Source organism: Gobio gobio (genome assembly GCF_949357685.1).
Source record: "Gobio gobio genome assembly, chromosome: 3".
Lineage (NCBI taxonomy): Eukaryota > Metazoa > Chordata > Actinopteri > Cypriniformes > Gobionidae > Gobio > Gobio gobio.
In genome coordinates this window covers 51,060,127-51,082,450 of record NC_137099.1, presented here as the reverse complement: position 1 = coordinate 51,082,450, position 22,324 = coordinate 51,060,127, and the positions used below count along the sequence as shown (strand labels likewise).

Here is a 22,324-nt window from a genome sequence, read left to right as displayed (position 1 = left end):
CTTTTGCATTATGGAACTATTGGTGGCAAAATATGGAACACCAATAGGGCCATAATCTGTATAAAGTTTTCCTCTCTCTCACTACCCTCATCGGTGGGGTGGCAGTGCCACTGGCAGGCCACCTCCGCCCTGCTTAGGGCATGAGGGTAGTTCTCAGCCGAGGTTGAGCTGCGCACAGCGCTGGCCCTTGGCTAGACGATGTCCAGAAACACCATTGACCCGGATTTGGTTCGGGACTGTTCTTCCCCCGGAGGAGGGCCGGGTAAAAACCATTAGTAATTCTGTTCCGCCACTGGGGTTAAAAACAGCCAGTGGTACCCAAATATATATCTAAAAAAAAAAAAAAAAAAGAGAAGAACAGTTCCAATATCTCTGGGTCTCAGGAGTTCAGGAATGGCAGCGTGTGACGCTACAAGCCTCGCCGCCCTCATTCCCCTCCCCACAAGAGGGCGAGAATGGCAGTGTGTGACGCTACAAGCCTCGCCACTCTCATTCCCCTCTTCTCAGCGGTGTGTGGACGACAGTGCGCGACGCTATGCCTCGCCGCTCTTGTTCCCCGCTGAGGAAGGAGGTGAGGCAGACCGTGTGCAACGCCACAAAGCCTTGCCACGCTCAGCCCCTCCTTCATTTGGAGAGCGCGCTGGGCGGTGTACAACGCTCCCATGCCTTGTCAGCCTCTGGTGCCTCTCCAAATCGCCAGCAGGGGGTGCCGGCTGTGGGAACGCACTCAAGCGGCCTTCCCACACTCGCGCACCCCCTCAGCGGATGCAGGTCGTGTGTCAGACCCAGACCCCTACACGGACCACTCCCATGTCGTCCTGGGGTCCCTGCATTCCGCCTCGCTGCCCTGCTGCGGGTACGTCTGTGGTACCGATGACCCCGCTTGTTCGGTCTCTGGGGGCCTGGCTAGCGCTCCCCAGCCCGTCTCGCTGGGTCATCTGTACCATCAGACTCGGTTTGCGATTCAGTTCGCCCGGCGTCCGCCCAAGTTCGGGGGCGTTCACTTCACGTCTATTGCGTGGGTGGATGCCCCCGTGCTTCGGGCGGAGATCGCTGTCCTACTGGCGAAGGACGCGATAAAGCCGGTCCCTCCAGCCGATATGAAGTCTGGGTTCTACAGCCCGTACTTCATTGTACCCAAGAAAGGTGGCGGGTTACGACCGATCCTGGACCTGCGTTACCTGAACCGCTCCCTCCACAGGATGCCGTTCCGAATGTTAACCCAGAAACGCATCTTCAGATGCATCCGTCCCCAGGATTGGTTTGCAGCGATCGACCTGAAGGACGTGTACTTTCATGTCTCGATTCTCGCTCGACACAGACCGTTTCTACGCTTTGCTTTCGACGGACGGGCATACCAGTACTAAGTCCTGCCCTTCGGGCTGTCCCTGTCGCCCCGTGTCTTCACAAAAGTCGCGGAGGCGGCCATTGCTCCCATGAGAGAGCGTGGTGTTCGCATCCTCAACTATCTCGACGACTGGCTGATTCTTGCCCAGTCACGGGAGCAGTTGTGCGAACACAGGGACATGGTGCTCCGGCACCTCAGCCAGTTGGGTCTTCGGGTCAAGTGGGAGAAGAGCAAACTCTGTCCCGTACAGAGGATCTCTTTTCTCGGGATGGAGATCGACTCGGTCGCCATGACTGCGCGCCTCAAAGAGGAGTGCGTCCAGTCGGTGCTGAGCTGCTTGAGTACGCTCAAACGCAGTACAGCGGTTCCACTGAAACATTTTCAGAGGCTCCTGGGGCATATGGCAGCAGCAGCCGCAGTAACGCCGCTAGGGCTGCTCCATATGAGACCGCTTCAGCACTGGCTACACGACCGAGTCCCGAGATGGGCGTGGCACAGCGGGTCCCTCCGTGTCCAAGTGACGCCGAGATGCCGCCAAACCCTCACCCCGTGGTCGGACCCTTCATTTCTACGGGCAGGAGTGCCTCTAGAACAAGTGTCCAGGCATCATGTTGTCTCCACGGATGCCTCACCCACGGGTTGGGGGGCCACGTACAACGGGCTTGCAGTATCGGGTCTGTGGACGGGGCCCCAACTGCAATGGCATATCAATTGCCTAGAGTTGCTGGCAGTTCGTCTTGCTCTCAGCCGCCTCAAAGGGTCGCTCAAAGACAAGCACGTTCTGGTCCGGACGGACAGCACGACGGCCGTTGCGTACATCAACAAACAAGGTGGTCTACGCTCCCGCCGTTTGTCCCAACTCGCCCGCCATCTCCTCCTGTGGAGTCAGAAGCATCTGAGGTCCCTTCGTGCTATCCACATTCCGGGCCTGCTCAATCGTGCGGCCGACGAGCTGTCACGGTTGCCAGTGCTTCCCGGAGAGTGGCGACTCCACCCCCAGGTGGTCCAGCTGATTTGGAGTCGCTTTGGGGCCGCACAGATCGATCTGTTTGCCGCCCACGACACGACCCACTGCCAGTTGTTTTATTCCCTGTCCGAGGGGACCCTCGGCACGGATGCACTGGCACACAGCTGGCCCCGGGCTCTGCGCAAATATGCGTTTCCCCCAGTGAGCCTTCTTGCACAGACACTGTGCAAGGTCAGGGAGGACGAGGAGCATCTCCTCTTGGTAGCTCTGTACTGGCCCAACAGGACGTGGTTCCCGGAACTAGTGCTCCTCGCGACAGCACCTCCTTGGCCCATTCCTCTGAGGTAGGACCTTCTGTCTCAGAGACGGGGCACCCTATGGCACCCGCGTCCAGACCTCTGGAAACTCCATGTCTGGTCCCTAAGGACGGGACGCGGAGGTTCTAGGTGACCTACCGCAAGCGGTAGTCGACACCATCGCTTCCGCCAGAGCCCCCTCTACGAGACGGCTTTATGCGTTGAAGTGGAACCTGTTCGTCGATTGGTGCTCTTCTCGCCGAGAAGACCCCCGGAAGTGTTCGATCGGATCTGTGCTATCTTTTCTTCAAGACGGGTTGGAGCGAAGGCTGTCTCCCTCCACCCTCAAGGTATATGTTGCCGCCATCGCCGCAAGCCATGACCTCATTGATGGTGAGTCCTTGGGCAAGCATGATCTGATCGTCAGGTTCCTAAGGGGAGCGAGGAGACTAAATCCTCCTCGCCCTTCTTCTATACCCTCTTGGGACTTGTCTCTGGTGCTGACCGCACTGCAGAGGGCGCCCTTCGAGCCTTTACAGTCAGTAGAGCTTAAGATCTTGTCTCTAAAGACAATACTCCTGATTGCATTGGCCTCAGTTAAGAGGGTAGGGGACCTGCAGGCATTTTCGGTCGACGAATCGTGCCTGGAATTCGGGCCGGGTGATTCTCAGGTGACCCTGAGACCCTGGCCTGGATATGTGCCCAAGGTTCCCACTACTCCCTTCCGGGACCAAGTGGTGAGCCTGCAAGCGCTGCCTTCGGAGGAGGCAGACCCAGCCCTAGCTTTGCTCTGTCCCGTCCGTGCTCTCCGGACTTACGTGGACAGAACGCAAAGCTTCAGGACCTCAGAGCAGCTCTTCGTCTGTTACGGAGGACAGCAGAAGGGAAAGGCTGTCTCCAAGCAGAGGATGGCCCACTGGATAGTGGATGCCATCGTCTTGGCGTATGAATCCCAAGACGTGCCCTGCCCGCTCGGGGTTAGAGCTCACTCCACCTGGGGTGTAGCTTCTTCCTGGGCGCTGGCTCGTGGCGCCTCGCTGACAGACATTTGTAGAGCTGCGGGCTGGGCGACACCCAACACGTTCGCTAGGTTTTATAGCCTGCGTGTAGAGCCGGTGGCTTCTCGTGTGCTCGCTTCCCATAGTCAGCTTCACTGAAGTGCCCGTTCTAGTGTCGGCTTGCTGCGCCATTCCCTTCCCCTGGAACGGATACGTGCGCTTATTTTCTCCAGTCGAGTTCCCCAGGATAGGCGAACCCTGTTGAGTCCTCCGCACCCCTCGGCAGTCGGATGTTGCGGAGCGTCCGACGCCAGGTCTGGCACTCGTATGCATTGGTGGAACTTGTGTCAGGCTGGGTTCCGTATGTCGTGACCCCTACGGCGGTCCCATACGTGTATTTCCACGGTACAGCTCCCTACGGCGAGCTCGTGTCTTTCCCTTGGCAGAGTTCTCTGCCGTCTCAGTACGGTGTCGTCTCCCGCCTGCATTAGGCCGGGGCCTCCCCTGGGACTCCGTATGTTGTGCTGCCCACGGCCAGCCCATACGTGTTCTCCACATGGTAACTCCCTCCGGGCATGATGTGGCTCCCGCAGCGTCCTTCGGGCACGCTTTCCCAGCGTTATCCAATCAAGTCTGCTGAATGGGTCTTGCGGAACAGCAGTATGACTCTTCTAGCGTGAATCTTCCCGCCCGCTTCAGAACGGGGTCTGAGGGGCTCTCGCTGGGCGCTGGAAGTGGTAGTAACTGTGGCGTTTTCCATAGGGATCCCAATTCGTCGGTTATTACCGACGTACGTCGTAGTGACCGACTGAAAGGGAACGTCTCGGTTACGTATGGTAACCCTCGTTCCCTGAAGGAGGGAACGGAGACGTACGTCCCGTCGCCACAGTTCCTTCCATCACTGCTTGGCCGAGTCACTGGTTCGGCTCCTCAGTGAAAAACGTCAGTGCGGTGCTCTCGCTTCCCGTTTATACCCGCGGCGCGGGGCGGAGCGCGAGATGCAAATCTCGCACGCCAATTGTTCATTGGCCTGTTCTTAAGTTCTCGAAGCTGATAGGGGCTCTCTGAAGTGATCCCCAATTCGTCGGTTATTACCGACGTACGTCTCCGTTCCCTCCTTCAGGGAACGAGGGTTACCATACGTAACCGAGACGTTAGTAGTAGTCTACTAAAACTGTAATGACTGGTAGATGACATGTAGTTGCAAAGTTACTTATAGTTAGTAGTAGTCTACTAATACTCTAATGGCTGGTAGTTGACATGTAGTTGCAAAGCTACTTTTAGTTAGTAGAATGTCTAAAGTGGACTATAAATGTATTAATGGATTAAGGAATTGTTTTCATATTTTAGCTTGTTTAATATTTTTTGTTAAATAAATAATGCATATAAAATCCTTAAGTGAGTGTGCAGTTCAATTTTGCCTATATAACATAAAGTTAAGACCATTATTGAACTGCATTTATGCTACATCTGAAAAGGTTTGAAAAGTCATTAAAAAGCATCAATTTCTGATGGACTTGCATTTTAATGTTTTGAAGAAGAATAAAAAAAGTGTGATTGGTCATTTCACATGGTAGTCAAATGGCCTCTTTGTGTCTATACGTGGGTGGTTCTTGGCCAGAATATGGATTAGACTTCATGCCAATAATCGAACAGACTACTCTATCCTCTTATGTAACAAAGTCTTGTTCTAATGTTGGGAGATGTTATTTTAACACATTCTAAGAACAGATGGCTTCTTGTATCATTTTTTTTAATTTATTTTTTTGGTTTAGTCCGTTTATGCTAAAGGAAGCTCATCACGTATCTGCAATTATCTGAGCGTTTTCATTCAAATGTCCAGTTTTTTCTCATGTCCACCTACTCAGTGAACTTGCCACCCCCTGCTGCTTTCAGGCAGACAGATGCCTCCACACTGACATATTGATCAGGGAGACGGAACACTTCCAATCTGTCAATCCTGTCGTGCCAGGCAAAGCAAATAGGGCCCTTGGTGCATGAGCTGAAATTCACACGCAGATGGCTCTGTGTCCCTAAGAGAACTGTTTGTGAATGAATGAATATATGGTGGAATCATTAGGAGGATGTTTTAGTTGTGCTTTGTTTAGGCATTTGTTTCATTAATCTCATTCAATATACATGTTTTTTTAAACAAAAAACAGATTCCACCATAACCTGGTCACATATTACTGCTGTGAAAAAAGATCAGTTTTGGGTTACCTTTATTTTGATAGTCCATATTAGACATTCTACTAACTATAAGTAACTTTGCAACTACATGTCAACTAACTCTCATTAGAGTATTAGAATAAGTTGACATATTGCAAAGTTACTTCTAGTCAGTATATTGTCTGTTGGGGAGCATCAAAATAGATTTAGCAGATATTAAGCAGACATTCTACTAACACTCTAATGGCTGGTAGTTGCAAAGTTACTTATAGTTAGTAGTAGTCTACTTACAATCTAATGACTGGTAGTTGACATGTATTTGCAAAGTTACTTATAGTTAGTAGTAGTCTACTAACACTTTAATGACTGGTAGTTGACATGTAGTTGCAAAGTTACTTATAGTTAGTAGTAGTAGTCTACTAACACTTTAATGACTGGTAGTTGACATGTAGTGACAAAGGTACTTATAGTTAGTAGGCCCAATACTCTGACTGGTAGTTGACATGAAGTTGCAAATGTACTTATAGTTAGCATTAGTCTACTAACACTCTTATGACTGGTTGTTGACATGTAGTTGCAAAGTTACTTATAGTTAGTAGGCCCAATACTATTTCTGGTAGTTGACATGAAGTTGCAAATTTACTTATAGTTAGTAGGCCCAATACTCTGACTGGTAGTTGACATGAAGTTGCAAATTAACTTATAGTTAGGATTAGTCTACTAACACTCTTATGACTGGTAGTTGACATGTAGTTGCAAAGTTACTTATAGTTAGTAGGCCCAATACTCTGACTGGTAGTTGACATGTAGTTGCAAAGTTACTTATAGTTAGTAGGCCCAATACTCTGACTGGTAGTTGACATGAAGTTGCAAATTTACTTATAGTTAGTTGGCCCAATACTCTGACTGGTAGTTGACATGAAGTTGCAAATTTACTTATAGTTAGTAGGCCCAATACTCTGACTGGTAGTTGACATGAAGTTGCAAATTTACTTATAGTTAGGATTAGTCTACTAACACTCTTATGACTGGTAGTTGACATGTAGTAGCAAAGTTACTTATAGTTAGTAGGCCCAATACTCTGACTGGTAGTTGACATGAAGTTGCAAATTTACTTATAGTTAGGATTAGTCTATTAACACTTTAATGACTGGTAGTTGACATGTAGTTGTAAAGTTACTTATAGTAAGTAGTAGTCTACTAACCCTATAATGACTGGTAGTTGAGATGTAGTTGCAAAGTTACTTATAGTAAGTAGGCCCAATACTCTGACTGGTAGCTGACATGTAGTTGCAAAGTTACTTATAGTTAGTAGTATTCTACTAATACTCTAATGACAGGTAGTTGACATGCAATTACAAAGTTACTTATAGTTAGGATTAGTCTACTAACACTCTAAATAACTTTGCAACTACATGTCAACTACCAGCCATTAGAGTGTTAGTAGACTAATCCTAACTATAAGTAACTTTGTAATTGCATGTCAACTACCTGTCATTAGAGTATTAGTAGAATACTACTAACTATACGTAACTTTGCAACTACATGTTAGCTACCAGTCAGAGTATTGGGCCTACTTACTATAAGTAACTTTGCAACTACATCTCAACTACCAGCCATTACAGTTAGTAGGCCCAATACTCTGACTGGTAGTTGACATAGTTGCAAAGTTACTTATAGTTAGTAAAATCTCCAAGGTGGACTATTGAAGTACCAAGTTTTGCCACTAAAATAAAACAAACAGGTTATCTTGTCTGTCTTTCTTTATTGAATAGTATGAAGTGAAAAAGATTTGAGAACTAGCGGAAACGTTTTAACTCTCTGGCTTGACCAACCCCACTTTTCTCTTTCCTTCTTTCTCCGAGCAGGTCAGCTGGAGTCTGTTCATCTCTCTGCCCCATTTGTCGCTGTGAAAAATAAAGAAGTCAATCTAACAGTGGTTCTCTGGCCAGGCCAAGTGGGAACAGTCACCTATATCTGGTGGTTTGGGAACAATTCAGAGGTAAAGTCTCATGTGTCACCCACTGGACACCTGTGCATGACTCAGTCTGTGTGTGTTTTTGCCTCACCGGGCTCCATGTAAATAAAGTTGGCATCTTCACTGCAACTACGCTGACAGGGCATCCTCTTGAGAGTCTCTTTCACGCTGTATTCACAGCCCGTGATCACGCTGGAGGGGAGTGTGGCGTTCACGTTCTCTCGAGAGGGAATCAGTGTTGTCACTGTACAGGTGTCCGCTGGGAATTACATCCTGCAAGACAGGAAAACCATCGCTGTCCATGGTGAGTTTTACATATTGAGTAAACAGAGCAGTGTTGTTCTTGTTAACTGAAACAAAAACGAATAAAAAATTATGCTTTTGGTAACCGAAATAAAATAAAATATTAGATTTTTTTTTTTTATCTAAGCAAAACATCGAAATTATATGTAGAAATGTTGCTTTGGCAACTAACTCAAATAAGTTCAAGTACTAAAATGACTAAAACGGAAATAAAAAAATAATTTAATGTTTATATATCCCCTTAAACCCGAAGTGTCCCAGCCCCGGGACACCCCCCCTCCCCCCCCCCCCCCCCCCCCCGCGATTTTTTTTCGCGGGGGGGTTACTAAGCAACCACTGAATGTAATAACATAAAATAGGTATCATTTTAAAGCTTAGAATCTCAGCTTTTCAATGCATCTATCCATGTTGGGATACTCAAAACGAGTGCTGAGTTATTAATCTAAAACGGAGTGTACCGCCCGAGGGCGCCACCTAGCTGTGACAAAAATTAATTGTCATATTTTTCAAAACTACTGCATTGATCAACACAAAATAGGTGTCATTTGAAAGCTTAGAGTCTAAACTTTACAATGAATGTAGCCATTATGATTATCTCCAAAGTAGTGATGAGTTATTTGCTGATAAAATGGAAGAAAAAAAAACATAATTTATGGAGGGAGGGGGGGATTATTATGTTCTGCCATGTGTCAATCACATCATACAGCTCAGATAGTCATGTGTCATATGTCATTTGGAAGGTCTCGTGGAGCAGAATACAACAAGCCTAATTGTTTTGGGCTTTGACTAAACTTTTAGCAAGTTTTTGTAAGTTAAGTCCTGCAAGACCCATATGTAAATAATATACTGATGCAGCATTCATGTGGCGTTTTTAGCTTGTAACTTCATGAAACGTGGAAAATGGCACATCATTATTTACAGCAGATTCTCACGATTAAAAAGACCCCAACGTCACCATAATCTGTCTTTTAGATCTATAGATATCCCTCGTTGAGATATGGCACACAGAAAACCTCACAGGAGCACATGAGCGGAGTACAAAAATAGCAGTTGCTTAGACTTGGCGTTTTTGCTGGTGACTTCATGAAACAAGCTCCGATCGTTAAAAATGACACACCCTTATTTACAGCAGATTCACACGATTAAAAAGAGACCAAGAACACAACAATCCGTCACACTCATCCAAAGTTCTCACTCATTGAATTATAACCTCACAGGCGCAAATATGCTAAATATGCTAACGTTGTGGTAAAGTCGCGTTTATGCTTGTAACTTCATGAACCAAGCTCCGATCGTTGAAAATGACACACCTTTATTTACAGCAGATTCCCACGATTAAAAAAAGACAAAGGACACCATAATCGGCCACTCAGATCAGAAGTTATGATTTATTGAATTATGTACATGACAGGAGCACATGCTATTTTTGCACAAAAGTCACGTTTATGCTTACAACTTCATGAAACTTTCTCCGATGGCACATGGCACAACATTATTTACAGAAGATTCCAACGATTAAAAAGAGACCAAGGACATCATAATCCGTCACTCGGATCAGAAAATATGGCTCATGGAATTATTATACATTAAAACCTAACAGGCGCACATACTCTTAAATAAGCTATTGTTGCACTAACATCGCGTTTATCATTGTAACTTCGTGAAACGTTCTCTGATCGTTGAAAATGGCACATCATTATTTACAGCAGATTCTCACGATTAAGAAAAGACCAAGAACACCACAATCCGTCACTCGAATCAGAAAATATCACTCATTGAATTATTACACATTATAGCCTGACAGGAGCACATACGCTAATAAACAGTAGCTTTAAAGTCGCGTTTACGCTTGTAGCTTCATGAAACTTTCTCCGATCGTTAAACATGGCACAACCTTCTTTGCAGGAGATTCCCGCGATTAAAAAGAGACCAAGGACACCATAATCCATTGCGTCGATCACGAGATATTCCTCACAGATGATGTGTTGATCAGTGCTGGTTGGCAGAACATGGCCATTTACGTTATATAGCAGCTAGAGGGCGCCCGGGGGCGGTACACTCCGGTTTAGATGAATAACTCAGCGCTCGTCAAGAGCATATAAAAAATGATAGATTCATTGAAAAGCTGAGATTCTAAGCTTTAAAATTATACCCATTATGTGTTATTATATAATATATATAATATAATATACATAATATTGTAATAATATAATGTTTTATCAGCAGTTTCTCAGCATTAGATTGTCCAAATGTAATAATAATTTATATTTTCTAAAAATATTAAAAGTGTTTTAACAAATAATACATACTTTTTGACTCTCCTTGCTATAATTTGAGTTATGAGTCTTTAAATTTGTGTATTTCTCTCAGAAAACAACAGTTTTGTAAATGTCAAGGACTGAACAAAAAGGCTACCTTTGTTCTAAATGCTGTAACTTTTGATTACTTTATGATATCGCCACAAAATTTGATCCAGATGCAGACCACATATAGGAGAACATCACCAAAAAAGAATTTTTCTGCTGCCCTATTTCCTTCCTGAGTTATTGAATGTTAAATAAGAAATATTTATAAAATTATTAAAAAAATATTTTAAAATATTCCCTTTTATCAGCAGTTTCTCAGCAATATATTGTCCAAATATAATACAATTTATATTTTCCAAAAATATAAAATATTTGCTAACAAATGATACCTACCATTTGACTCTCCTTACTATAGTTTTGGAGTTGTGAGTCTTTAAAGTTGTACATGTCACTCAAATAACAACTGTTTTCTAGATTTTTTCAGGGTGTCAAGGATTGAACAAAAAAGCTACTTTTGTTCTAAATGCTGTAACTTTTGATTACTTGATGCAATCGCCACAAAATTTGATCCAGATGCAGACCACATATATGGGAACATCACCAAAAAAGAATTATACTGCTGGCCTATTTCCTTCCTGAGTTATTGAATGTTAAATAAGACATATTTGTAATATTATTAAAAATATATATTAAAAAAATGCCTTTTATCAGCAGTTTCTCAGCTATATATTGTCCAAATATAATACAATTTATATTTTCCAAAAATATAAAATGTTTGCTAACAAATGATACCTACCATTTGACTCTCCTTACTATAGTTTTGGAGTTATGAGTCTTTAAAGTTGTATATGTCACTCAGACAAAAAAACTCAAAAAACACCTTCAGGGCTTAAGGGGATATATAATATATATATATATATATATATATATATATATATATATATATATATATATATATATATATATATATATATATATACACAGATCAGGCATAACATTATGATGATAATATATAATATGATTGTCTCTTCATCACAGCACCTGTTAGTGGGTGGGATATATTAGGCAGCAAGTGAAAATTCTGTCCTCAAAGTTGATGTGTTAGAAGCAGAAGCAGGAAAAATGGGCAAGTGTAAGGATTTGAGTGAGTTTGACAAGAGCCAAATTGTGATGGCTAGACGACTGGCTCAGAGCATCTCCAAAACTGCAGTTCTTGTGGGGTGTTCCCGGTCTGCAGTGGTCAGACTATCAAAAGTGATCCAAGGAAGGAACAAGGAAGGTGAACCGGCGACAGGGTCATGGGTGGCCAAGGCTCATTGATGCACGTGCATCAGCCGGGAAGGCTGGCCGGTGTGGTCCGATCAAACAGACAAGCTACTGTAGCTCAAATTGCTCATGAAGTTAATGCTGGTTCTGACAGAAAGGTGTCAGAATACACAGAGCATCGCAGCATAGCCACAGACCAGTCAGGGTGCCCATGCTGACCCCTGTCCACCGCCGAAAGTGCCAACAATGGGCATGTGAGCATCAGAACTGGACCACAGAGCAATGGAAGAAGGTGGCCTGGTCTGATGAATGGGTCCTGTCATCCATGTGGATGTTACTTTGACACGTTTCACCTACCCAAGCATTGTTGCAGACCATGTGCATCTTTTCATGGAAACGGTATTCCCTGATGGCTGGGGCTCTTTCAGCAGGATAATGCGCCTGCCACAAAGCTAAAATGGTTCAGGAATCAACAAGTTTGAGGTGTCCAAATTCCCCAGACCTCAATCCAATAGAGCATCTGTGGGATGTGCTGAACAAACAAGTCCGATCCATGGAGGCCCCACCTCACAACTTACAGGACTTAAAGGATCTGCTGCTAACATCTTGGTGCCAGATACCACAGCACACCTTCAGGGGTCTAGTGGAGTCCATGCCTCGATGTATCAGGGCTGTTTTGGCAGCAAATGGGGGACCAACACAATATTAGTGTTATGCCTGATCGATGTATATATGGGTCTAATTATATAATTGTGTTGTATATTTAATAAAAAATGCAACACTTTACCTATTGTAATTAATTATATATGGCATCGTGAATGAACATTATAAATAAATGAATACATAAACAAACAAACAGCACTTCCACAATATTATGTTAATATGTAACAGAAATAAAGTCAACATAAAATCAAAATGATTTAAACAAATCAATGGTTAATCTTTTCAACATCACCACGGTCTCTTAATTTTCAACCATTCTCATCACGTAGGGACCATTAAACACTTTTTTACAATGCAATTAATTCCTGATGGATAAAAAAATCAGTCCAAAATCAGTCCAACCTTACATTTTTCTCATTGGATATCCTCAGCAATCCTCTAAATGAAATGCATTCTCAACCCATTGTAAGCGCTATATCACAGTAAATGCACGTGTTGAAAATTAATTTAGCCACACATGCCTCTCTAAAAAAAAAAATATATATATATATATATATATATAATAATGTAAGACTTTTTGTAATGTCCCAATTGCAGAATACTTCAGATCTCATCTTCTTGCCTTTTCATCCAATCTGGATGATCACAACCCTGATGTGGCCGAATGGAGACTTGATGTGAGTCGAGTCATTAAAACCTCCATGGTGCAGGTGAGTTCATATACCATTATACAAAAAACATTCACTGGTCATGCAGCAGAACATCTGGTTCCCCTGTTCGGTGGCATTAAAGAGTTCTATCTAGAATACTTCATTGTGTATTCAATATAATACAGCATAAGCAAACAGCCCTGCAATTACATACTATAAACTCAACATTGTCCACTTCTGTTTGCTTTGAGGTCATCTATATAAAAGATATAGGGTTAATTCAGGTTGATTCACCTATTTATCGGCTTCTTTATCTCTTTTTTTTTTTTGAGGAAAGCCCATTAATTAACATTAATGCTCAGTTAAACATTTGTATAGGAAAGAAATTGATCATTCTCTTTATCTCTTTCCTAATGTCTTTCAGTGCTTTTTGAATGCAGTTCAAACGAGTGTGAGCAAGATTTTCACAATCTGAAAGCTCTAGGATACAAACAGAGTATAAAATGACTCATTTCTATCATGAGCAGAAAAATCAAACAACGACCAATGTCTTCTAGGTATCTCCTGTATGCATTTTAAACATGAAGGACCACAATAAACAACTAATGGATGTGTCTCTCAGAAACATGGTGGCATCTTCTGATGATTTTTTAAGATGGACGTCAAATATGAGCATAAAGAGTTCAGTGTCATAGACAATGCATTAGTCATAACCTCCCAAAATCCAATAGATGGTAACAAGGCAGTTTTACTTAGTATCTGTACGTTTACTCAAGTACTTGACTTGTGTACTTTGTCCACCACTGCCTAAAACCTTTAGAGAATCTCAATTTCAAGTGCTATTTTGGCCAATCCGAGTCGAAAAATATAAATTCCAGTTATAAAACATGTCAAAATTTAAGGGTAGTCAGGATCTTTGGTGGGTTTTCACGCTCCACACTTTGCTTGAAGAGCTCAAGTTGACACTTTTGTTGTGAAATCAACGTCTAGATTCGGCTTCACTGATGGAAGGAAACATCACCGTGACAGGAAGAGCTTCACAAACATTGAAACATATGGCACGACAGACCGAAATAATCATCAGTGTTCTCCCTCACTTACCCCGTGGCATTTTCAAGAGGCCGTTAAAACTGAACATTGGGACTTTCTTTATGGATGTTTATAGAATATGACACTTGAGAATAACGGTTCTCATGTGAGCCATATGCGTGTTCTGCTCCAGTTGTTTATTGGTAATGTGTGTAATGAGTTTTGCACTGGGCATATGGACAGGAACGCGGCGGACGTTGTGACCTTGTAATATGAACCAGGGACGATTTGATATATTTATATTCCGTCCGAAACAGAAACTGTAATGACTGTCTTCATTCACTCACCCTAATTTTGGGCCTTTTTTCGTGGAACATAAAAGGAGAAATACTAGTTTTTTTTGTTTGCCAGAGTGAGAACGAATTATGTGTGACATGACTGATGTCAAATCAGCTCAAACCATATATAAGACATGAGGGAGTAAATTAAACTACACGTGTAAATGGATTGAGGCTATAATTGACTTTGTAATGATAAATACTCTGTAAAACCTAATGCTCAACATAATTAAGTAGAGCCAACTTAAATTAAACAAATTAGTTCAATCAAATCAACTTTTATAAGTATTTAGAACTTTCTTTTTCTTATGAGTTCACAAAACTGGCACAGTTTAAGTAATCTGAATTGTTTCATTGGGTTGAGTTTTATGAACTTGTTTCTTTTCATTTAGACCAACTTAAATTTGACTGAAACCGGGCTGGGATTTCTATTTCCCAGCAATCTTTGCCATGACACTCAAAAGGGAGAGTAAATGCTAAAATTACGTGTTTTTTTTTTTTGTGCAAGATTAATGTCAAGTGGGAGATTAGTTTTTTATGTTTAGCTATGCTAATTTAGCTTATTGAGTTAATTAAATTATGCTAATTGAGTTTCTGTTATGTGGGTTTTTTGGGAGGTGACGAGTGGAGCATGAGTTTGGTTTAGGGGAGAGCAGGGACGAAAGTACCATTTTTCAGAAAAACGTAATTTTAAAAGATAATATTTTAGACAGAGATATATTTTTGCTGTGGTCAATAACTCACAAATGTGGTCTATAAATAGCAGGTGGTATTTTGTACAAATGTAGAATGACTACAGTATATTTTCACTTTGAACATAAGCTGCACATTGTTACTTTTGACCCCATCAGGTGGGACGAAAGTAACACACAAGTGGGTCAAAAGTAACACAACAATACAAGCTAGATTTTTTTGTGATACTCTTGTTTTTTTTTTTAAACATACCTGACTATGACCATGTTAATATGTAACTGCAACATATTTTGTCCTTGATCTTTGCAAAATAAATATTAAATTACATTTTCATTTTAAATGTTAAAGTTTATCAAATGTTTCAAATGTAACCTGACAGGACAAACTTGAATTGTTTAGAATATTTTTTTTATTTGCAATGTAAATCTATTCGATACGTTTTTTCTTCAACAGAATGAACAATATGAAAATTAAATTAAATTAAATTAGCATAATATGCATTATATATATAATAGCGGGACAAAAGTAACAAGTGTTACTTTCGTCCGGACAGGAAGTCCTGACATTTAAACACGATTTACTTTTATACTGAAAAACTCTGAAAAGACAAACCTTCAGGGTGTGTAACAGCACTAAATAACCCGTAGATTGATCATTACTGTGACACATGAAACAAGAAACACAACTTGTAGTTAGAAAAAATAGTACCGCTTCATTAATTTACTTTCCGTACTTGAAAACTGTATTTCGGACCTAACCGCGGAAAACAATGACGGAATCACGTGATATTTGGCAGATCCATCAAGGGTTGTGTGCTGAACGTGCTGTCATATCTTGAAATGCAAATGTAGTCAAGGGCTCTGAGAAAATCGCTTTGTTACTTTCGTCCCGTGTTACTTTCGCCCCGGTTCTCCCCTATTCTATATTGCTGTACTCATTCTGCAAGTGCTATGCTATGCTAATGCTATCAAAGCATCGTGTTACCAACCAGCAATTTAGCATTTATTGAATTGGTTAGTAAAAGCTAACTTAGTTTCCTTTACTAAAAAGATTTAAGTTGAGATTACAGTGATTATTTTAAGTTAAATGTAAGAATTAGCTTACTCAAATATGTCAAGTAAAGAGCAATTAAAACAAGTACAAAATAAAAACCTGTCAGTTCTGCTTACTTAAACTTTGAGTTTCTTAATAATTGGGATGTAAATGATTACCTCACCATTTTTGAGGTTTGCCAACTTATTCAGGTTTTGTATAGTAAAATAAATAAATAAATAGTACATAGTGCTGGGAATCGATTAAAAAAATACTAATTCATCACTTTTTTTTGTAATTAATCGCGATTAATCGCAAGTTTTTAATATTTGTTTAGTTTTTTTATATTTTTATATTATATTAATTTCAGTTACTCTCCAAATTAATGTAGCAACAATTTAAAGACAGCATATTTTAAATATATGTTGTAATGGCATCTTTTTATGAATGAAGGCCAGTATCACTGATACTAATGTCTCTATGAAACATCAACATTACAGTATAACTGAAAGCTACCAATTTCAACATTTATTAGGCTTTAAAAAAATACTTTTAATTTAAGTGAACTTAAAACAATCTTTACATAAACCCGTTATAATAAATGTTATATTTACCTGTGGCCTTCCCTTTTAGACATATACACTCAAAAAAAAAAGGTTCTATATGGCACCAAAAATGGTTCTTGGTTCGTAATCATAGGGGAACCTTTTTTAGTGCTATATAGCACCAATTTTGGTGCTTCAGTGGTTCTTCAGCGGTTCTTCAGAGGTTCTTTGACTAAGGTGCTATATAGCACCGCTACCATATACATAACATGTTAAGATATGGTGCTATATAGCCCCAAAAGTGGTTCCTCGATTACGCCGAAGAACCATTTTTGGTGCCATATAGAACCTTTTTTTTTTTGAGTCTACAGAAATTTTAAAGTTATCAAACACCTTCCATTACTGCATAAATAATAAATTAAATATAGATTAATCATCATTAAAGCTACACTTTTCTCTGTTCCCTTTGTTCTTTAATGAACATTGACTGCTGTGACTTTAAGGTTGGCCACCGCCGAACATGACGCGGATCTGACGTGCTGTCACGCGCATCTCATTTTCTCACGGTCATTTCTCAAGTTCATTTAAGACTCCTATTATGAGACTATGAGACTCCTAATACTCGACAAAACTGGCATTTTGGCAACATTCTCTGTGTTGTTGTTATTGTTTGTTCAAGAGCGAAAGAGAACTCGATGTGTGCACGAGACTGGCGCAAATCTTTCTGTGCGTCGAGTGTGTGTGTGTGTGTGTGTGAGCTCCCTATCTTCCTAGGTGGTGAATCAGTATATCGTGTAACGTACACTACATTAATGTGGCCGACTCCCTGATCAGTGCCCTGACTACTGAACTATGAACACTGCGTTAATTGCGTTAAAAAAAATGTAATGCGTTAAACTGAAAAAATGTTAACGCGTTAATTTGCCCAGCAATAAAATATTTGTAAGAAAATTATTATTTTATGTTTTGTTAATTGATTTGATTAGAAATAAAGAGAAAAAGTAATGTTGTGAAATAGTATTGCAATTTAAAATGACTGAATATATTTTGAATATATTGTAAAATATAATGTATGTCAAAGCTGGATTTTCAGCATCATGACTCCAGTCTTCAGTGTCACATGATCCTTCAGAAATCATTCTAATATGATGATTTTGGAAACATTTCTTATTATTGTGACTGTAGAAAGTTCATAGAAAAGTATTAATGAAATAAAATCATACATGAGGTATTTGGACTGGGGCGACATGTTAATCGCACAAGGACATGAGAGTTAAAGGCCTCCTCGTTTTTACCTCAATCTTTGACCCTTGTATTTCTCAAATCCTGAACTTTTGTGTCTCTAATACTCTGTTCCCTGGTCCTCAGGCGACAGAAGTGAGTCCTGAACAGCTGTTGGTCACTGTGTTGCCCGGACTGCCAACAACGGCCGAGTTCTTCCTGTTACCGGACAAACAACTGACAGAGGGGAAGCCAGACAAAACAGCTACTCATTTAGACCAGGTACTGGACTTCACATCTCTGTCATGAAACACTCGGCTATAACGTATGTTTTGCTTTGTGTATGTCTCTTGTTCGGAAGAAAGTACATTATTTTCAGTCCTTTTTTTTCCAAATGCGTTTGTAAGGATAGTGGATAAAAGGGAAATCATGGCAAGAGTTTCTTATGGTCTCCAGCAGATGTCAATGTTGGCCTGTTTAACACTTGATTAAACCCTGTTTTTACTGGTTCACACTTTCTCTTGTTCAGAAAATCTGTTCTTCTGAAATTAAATAATTGGCATATAAAGACAAGCACAGAAACACACTTTCATATGCAACTTCAGAAAGTATCAGTAAACAAAGAACAAAGATTTTCCTGATTTAGATGTCAAAGCCAAGTAAGATTTTCACTAGGGTGACCAGATTTGTCATGCTGGAATACGGGACGGAATATTTCACATATGTCATGATATGAGCAATTTTATTTCATAATAACGAAATATATCATAGTTATTTTATTTTTGGTTATGTAAAAAAGAACAAAGCAAATTTCAAACAATGGGACAAATACAATAGTTACAAATGAAATAAACTACGTTTTTCAGGTACAGTAGGTTTATTAAACACGAATACATTCATTTACCATCTTTTGTTGTTTGATTGACAATGACACAGGCAGGTATTTTAGGCTACGGACTGCTTCTAATATACTGACACATATCCGGTTTTCACTGAGCTGTTACCGTTAAATGTACACACACTTCTTTGACATCTTCATGTCTGAGATCTTCACTTCTGACTCTGACTCTAATATATTTGGGCACTCTAATATCCAGCCTTCACTAACTGCAAGTTAATCGATAATGAATTGTGATTGGATGGTCATTTTGTTCCCCCAAATATAATATGATGCGATTGGCTACCTTTGACTGCTACTTGCTTTTATATGATCACCTAGCAAAGACAATTTAGGAAAGAAGAAATATGGGACACTAAAAATACTGTGGAGCTGAAATACAGGACTGTCCCTGTCCCGGGTCACCCTAATTTTCACATTCATTATCTTGCTCACCTGTAAGGTTGTGGGTTGAATCGTTAGGTCGTGGGTAATTCTGGGCAAAACCGAGAACAGCCATTATGGAATATGAGAAGATGGCTCATATCCTCCAATATCACAATGCAGAGTCATCTGTATTTTTGAGGCAGTGATTTCTCACCATACATGTTGTAGAGAAGGTCATTAGTAATCCATCCACCAGATCATTCAGTCATTATGAGCCTAAGATATTATATCACAGATGAAAGGGGGTATCTCCACTTTGTGGATGTCTATGCATGGGTGCATTCTCCCCCCTCATCCAAACCTACCTTGAATCTACAAATCTAATCACAGCAGATCCTCATAAATCTCTATTCAAGGATGGCATGTTCAAAGTATAATGTGTAGATAGCCTTATTAAAAAAGTATTATAGTCTTACTGACCGTGGTACAATTCATAAAGAATGCAATTATTCATGGAATGGTCTAATTTTAAAAGGGTGAGGAATAAGGAGAGAGAGACAGAAGGTGAGAGCGACGCAGAAATAAGTCAGGAGTCATTTAGTAAATGAGACAGGTTTTAATAAAGCTTCGGAAGAAAGAGTGAAAAAAGGGAGTCTGTGAACAGGAAGTAGTTTTGTGTGAGGTTTAATAACTCCATCATCACAGGACTCAGATCTGATGCCCAAGATAAAGCGCAAGAATGGTTTACGAAATGAAGTGCCATTTGTGTCCTCAGAAATGCAATACTCATCTATCAATAATCAATCAATCTATCTATCTATCTATCTATCTATCTATCTATCTATCTATCTATCTATCTATCTATCATCTATCTATCTATCTATCTATCTATCTATCTATCTATCTATCTATCTATCTATCTATCTATCTATCTATCTATCTATCTTTCCCTTTCGAAAGGGAACTCTCGCTGCGTCTAGCTGACGCTATGGGGAACGCCCTCGGCGTGACTGGTGTCTGAAGCTACTATCGAATCACGGCAAAGTCTTTGACCGACGTCAGCCCATGACGTCATCAACGTGCGACCCGGAAGTATAAAAGGGCGCCGTGCCAACACATACACATCTTTCTCGTCTTCAGGGACTGTCTGTTTGAACTGCTATACGAGTTAAGGTAAAACAAATTCAATTATTAATACACACGAGTGTGTATTTACTGCCTGGGATCAAGAGCATGCACAGTCAAGTTCATTTGAAGTTGTTTGTGTGTGAGTGTGAGCGGTTTTCAATCTGAGATCGCTCCACTCTAGTCTGGCTTTTTTCCTGAGGGAAGAAAGTTTGGCATCTGGGACTGGATGATGCTGTCCCGTTCAAGCTGAGGCTGAGCGTTGGCATACATCATGGGTTCTCAGATGCAGCTCGCCGATCGTCGCGACGATCTGGCGGTTAACGAGACTAAACAGCAAGTGCTCTTAGGGATGGCTGGTGAGAGTGGTATGAATCCTCTCAGCCACCCTGACCGTGTATGCTGAGCTGATGAATGTTATGGAACGTACTGCAGGCAGGCTGCGGCTGCCATGTTGGCGCGTTAGAGGAGAGATCGCTCGTGGTAGATTGCACAATCGTTTTCTCCTTGGCCATAAACCATCAGCTCAGATGAGCCTTCCATTCCTTCTTGAGATTCTTACAGAGATCGAGAGGGCATGGAAGAATCCATATTCGACCCAATATTCATCAGCATCAGCGTTTAACTTCGCTGATGTCGAGGGGATAGGGGAATATGGATATGTGTTGAGGCTACCGACTGGCGAGGAAAGTTTGCAGACTTTTCTCGCATTTCGTGGGCATCAACACTGAGAGCTCAAACTGTGCTTTAATGGCAGGGGCATACACGGCAGCGGGTCAGGCTGGTGCTGCTTTTCACACCATGGCGGTGTTTCAGGCGTACCAGGCGGACCTGCTGGAGGATCTCGACCAGGGGGCCGGGCTGTCCCCTGAGGCGGTTGCTGAGCTGCGCCGCACCACAGATCTTGCTCTCCGGGCCACCAAGCAGACTGCTGCTGCCATCGGCCGCTCTATGGCGGCTATGGTGGTCACGGAGAGGCATCTGTGGCTGAGCCTGGCTGATATCGGGGAGAAAGAGAAAGGCTTTCTCCTCGATTCGCCGGTTTCGCCGACTGAACTTTTCGGCACCTCCGTTGAGGCGGGGGTTGGAAAGTTCAGGGAGGCGAAGGCGCGTTCAGCGGCATTTAAGACATGCATACCGCTGAGATCCGCGCCCCCACCCAGGCAGGCGGGACCTGGTCCTTCACGGTCTGAGGACCGTAGGCAGGACCAGAGAGCTAGCGTCTCCTCTCGTGCCCCCCCCTCCGTGGAGGAGCAGGGCACAGAGGAGATGGGATTCCCGGGGGGGAAAAAGGATCTGAGGGAGGTGATCCAGGACCAACGCTCTCTCCGTTGGTGATGGATCACTTCCCTTGAGGGCGGTTACATCCTAGCCCTCTCCTTTTTCCTTTTTAATGTCTTTTAATGATTTTTTACCCAGGCACTTCTTACATCAGGCCTGAGGCGGGCCCATGATGAGTAGAACTATGTTCTGATGGCCCACCCGGACCTGCTCAGTGAGAACGCCCCTTTCAGGCATTCAAGGGCGGTAGAACATGGTGGTGAGAACCGCACAATGAGTCTTCGCTCAGCATGCCGCAGGTGAGAGTGGTCATTTTTGTGTATTACACTAAAAATATGTATTTCTTACAGACCCCAGGTTTCCTGTATAGAGTTGGGTATTCATCAACGACTGAACGCTGAGGCGTCAGTTGGGATGTGGATGAAGGAGGCGCGTTGCTGAGGCACCGCCACCGTTGGTAATATGTACCACTTAGATCGGAGGCTCTAGTAAGGCAGGTGCCAATGCTGAGGCATCAAGGTACTGCTAGCCTAGCTGGCTATCAGGTTAAAGAGGGGCAAAAACGCTCTCCTGAAGGTCGGCTGTCAATTGTAGGCCTCAGTAGGCCTCTTGAACAAGGCGCGTTTTCAGTTGGAAGGCCTCAACCAGGCCTCACTGGAGGTATGTACCGATGTGCGCATCGGGACAGCTAGCCTGGCGGCTATCAGGTTGTAGGCCTCATCAGGCCTCCCTGAAGGCCCGCTGTTAGTTGTAAGGCCTTATTAGGCCTCCCTGAGGGTGAGCTCTCAGGTTGTGATCACTACCAGAGGCAGGTTGTAGGCCTCATCAGGCCTCCCTGAAGGCCTGCTGTTA

General features: G+C 42.3%; 1 protein-coding gene across 1 annotated transcript in view; it reads left to right on the top strand.

Annotated features, from left to right (window-relative positions):
- Window positions 1-22,324, top strand: part of sorcs1 (sortilin-related VPS10 domain containing receptor 1) — a gene marked incomplete at its 3' end in the record, with an annotated part of 390,020 nt that overhangs the window by 309,836 nt on the left and 57,860 nt on the right. Inside the window, exons 20-23 of the mRNA XM_079813234.1 lie at window positions 7,647-7,780; window positions 7,937-8,060; window positions 12,892-13,004; window positions 17,950-18,084. Of these exons, the coding sequence (XP_079669360.1) occupies window positions 7,647-7,780; window positions 7,937-8,060; window positions 12,892-13,004; window positions 17,950-18,084 (506 nt within the window). The remainder of the gene's footprint in view (window positions 1-7,646; window positions 7,781-7,936; window positions 8,061-12,891; window positions 13,005-17,949; window positions 18,085-22,324) is intronic.